Source organism: Euphorbia lathyris, chromosome 3, assembly GCF_963576675.1.
Source record: "Euphorbia lathyris chromosome 3, ddEupLath1.1, whole genome shotgun sequence".
NCBI classification, from domain to species: domain Eukaryota; kingdom Viridiplantae; phylum Streptophyta; class Magnoliopsida; order Malpighiales; family Euphorbiaceae; genus Euphorbia; species Euphorbia lathyris.
The window spans coordinates 45,253,824-45,256,729 of record NC_088912.1 but is presented as its reverse complement, the minus strand read 5'-3'; the positions used below and the strand labels follow the sequence as shown (position 1 = coordinate 45,256,729).

At 32.8% G+C, this 2,906-nt stretch overlaps 1 protein-coding gene across 2 annotated transcripts; it reads right to left on the bottom strand.

The window, feature by feature from the left end:
- Window positions 1-354: 354 nt before the first annotated feature.
- LOC136223725 (putative HVA22-like protein g) lies at window positions 355-2,280 on the bottom strand. 2 transcript variants are annotated; one of them, XM_066011867.1, is made up of 7 exons: window positions 2,052-2,280; window positions 1,854-1,948; window positions 1,662-1,760; window positions 1,349-1,405; window positions 1,195-1,258; window positions 898-1,104; window positions 355-750 (listed from the first exon to the last, which is right to left on the bottom strand). In XM_066011867.1, the coding sequence occupies exons 2-7, from the start codon at window positions 1,883-1,885 to the stop codon at window positions 589-591; spliced, it is 621 nt and encodes a 206-aa protein (XP_065867939.1). In that variant the 5' UTR covers window positions 1,886-1,948; window positions 2,052-2,280; the 3' UTR covers window positions 355-588. The 2 variants fall into 2 exon arrangements, with proteins under 2 accessions (XP_065867939.1, XP_065867938.1); XM_066011866.1 differs by having other exon boundaries at window positions 356-750; window positions 1,854-1,957; window positions 2,052-2,279.
- Between the last annotated feature and the right edge of the window lie 626 nt (window positions 2,281-2,906).

The window sequence follows — 2,906 nt, the reverse complement described above, 5'->3', positions numbered from 1 at the left end:
CAGTCTCTTGGGAGGCTATTTATGAACAGCTAGATTTCTACAAGTGTGCTGGCCAGCCTAATTGCTATCGCCCTACGTGGCAACGGTTTATTTGTATATTGTTATCAAGTAAAAACCTATTAGCAACCGAAATTTCAGTCCTTCTCTATAAATTTAGAGTGAACAAGTCAAATTAGTTGAGGTTCCAGTTGCAAGAGCAACATGAAACTATTTCATTGCCTATATCAAAGAAAGCGTTAGATAGACTAATCATCCGTGAGCTTTTCAACAAATTAGTATAATTAGTTGAAATTACGTCAGACAATCTCCTGCTGAATTAATAGAAACAGATGGTAATGAATCACATATTCACAATGATTTTTTATATATCAAGAGTTATAGAGATATGAAATGATATAATAATTATAAGCTTTTAAAAAGAAAGGTAACTGTGTAAATGTGCAATTAGTTTTCAGTTACCTACTAAACACTTATATCACTTCACATTAACCTCTTATCTCATATACGTACTGTATCTACCATTTACATACTTACAGCACTTGCAACAATCAGTACAAGAAACCTGAATTTCAGTGGTTGTTTGATGCATTAACTCTTGAAAAACCTCCATCTGCTACGCTTTGTCTGAACATATTCTCCATCTGAATTTCCATTCTCTTTTGGTGGCAATTTTTCCAACTGGGTAGACGGCTCTTGCTGACTAATTGGTTCAGAAACACTGTGTTTATCATTTATAGCTTCTGGTTCTTGCTGCATATGCATGAAAAAAGGAAAGTTGCCATTATATATGCAATCAGATACAAGGCATCTATCCAACATGTAAAACTAGGTAATCTAGGATATGATTATCTGAAAATCCTTAACAACTACGAACAGGATCAATAACGTTAAAGGTACCCGAGACTTGAGCCGTGGAACTGATTGAGAAGAAGCATACTCCAAAATCTCGGAAAACTTTCTATGTCCATAAGTTGAAGCCTTCTCCCAACAAAGAACTGCAATCTCTCCTCCTCTAACTCTGAGCTCCAACAAACTATTATCAATTTCAGTCTCATGTTTTTTCACAATTGGCCGGAAAAAACAATCATAAACATACTGTGTCCCCTGACAGAAAAAACAGTTTCAAATTCAACCACACGGCCATACATATGTTTACTTGATAATTTTAGGATGTGTGAAGATAATAGAACATACTCTTGTTTTATGATGCCAAAGATATATAAAGAAAGCTAACTTTGCTTCATTATACATGGGTAACCTATTAAAAAACAACAAACAAGCATGAACATACCAGAACAATTACTAATTTAACACCAAAGGCAGCCCGTGTTTTATGTATAGACAATACCATGGAATTAAACTGTCCCCTAATCTTTCACAGATAGTAAGAATCGCTACCAAAATCCTGCAGATATTTGGAAGAAAGTATACATTAAGTCTTATAGGAAGTGCAAGACTTAGGGATGGCAATTTCTGAGTTATGTCAAAAATTGTGTTTTATGTTATATATACATTCCATGTGATTATAGATGCAAAAAAAGTTGATAACTGTGACAACTTTGTCATGTCAATCAGGTTGTTTCTCTAAATCGTGTTGTGGTTTCAGAAATTACCACCACTACGTGCAATTTTTAGTAGGGTAAGGAAGTGAATATCCATACCAGTAATGGCACCAGTAAAGGAGTTGGTGAATTTCGGGTTTGGTTTTCTCCACAGTCTTAAAACATTCATAAGCAGGGTATGCATAACCAAACACCATGCTGTCAAAATTAGATTCATAAATACTTAAGTATAAAAAGAAAATGGAAATCAAATTGGTGATGTTATAGAGATGGATGGAGTGAGTGATTTACATTAGGGTTCTTGACAGAAACGATCCCATCATTTTGGTACTTCAATCACTCAATATAGCAATCTGCCGATTTGACATTTCAATCCTATACAATTTCTGAAATTCCTAAAATGAACAACCGAAACCACAATTGATTATTTGAAAACAGAGGAATGTACAGAGAATTGAAGAAAAGAAAAGATTCTAGTAGGGTTGGTACCTGGTCATATGAACTGATGATGATGATGACGATGATGACGGGATTGGAGAATTTGCTGCAAACCAAAAACCGTTCTGCGCATAAATAGGCTTTGGATTACTCGCGTCCCTTTCAAACTCTCAACACTTGGTTTCCAACTTCCTACTTTCCATTATTCAAATTTTAAATATATGAACTCTTTCTAAAGTCCTTCCACTCTTTTATTTTTCTCTATTTAGCCCTCAGTTTCAAGTAACTCATAATTTCCTTTCACTGCATATATACTTGATAAACATATCAGGCCCGTTTATCCCTACAGAAAATGAAAAATATTGTGTAGGAATAAATTTGTGTATTTAAGAAAATAAGTCCATATAAAATATTAATCAATAGAAAAAAAAATATAAAGAAAGTTAGAAAAATGTTTACCCTTGAGGGTAAAATATTTTACTGACTATTTTCTTCGATTGTGACTTATTCATCCTTTTTTTTTTTCATGTTCGACCCAAATATAACTCATATAATAAATAAGTTCAATAATAAACACAAAAAACGTGAAAAAATGGAAAAATAGAGAGTAAAAACAAAAATTTACAAGAAAAAAATGAAAAGAGAGAAAACGGAAAAAATGTGAAAACATGGTAAAAAAAACATGGAAAACTATGAAAACCAGTAAAATAGAAAAAGTGAAGGATAGAAAAAACAGAAAAACGTACAAAACTCGAAAAAATAGGAAAACATTGAAAACCCCAAAAAACGTAAAATGTGAAAAAATGTGAAGAACGAAAAAAACGTACAAAACACAAAAAACGATAAAAAGCGAAAAAAATACAAAACATAAAAAAACGTGTGATAACATCCGCCATGAAACATGAA

Bases quoted from the DNA above. Each gene is read 5' to 3' on its own strand.
- LOC136223725 (XM_066011867.1), bottom strand. From the start codon at position 1,885: ATGATGGGATCGTTTCTGTCAAGAACCCTAAT. The intron at 1,761-1,853 runs GTAAATCACTCA...TAATTTTGACAG, and splicing joins TTTCTGTCAAGAACCCTAAT to CATGGTGTTTGGTTATGCAT. The intron at 1,105-1,194 runs GTATGTTCTATT...TTTTTCTGTCAG, and splicing joins TTTGGCATCATAAAACAAGA to GGGACACAGTATGTTTATGA.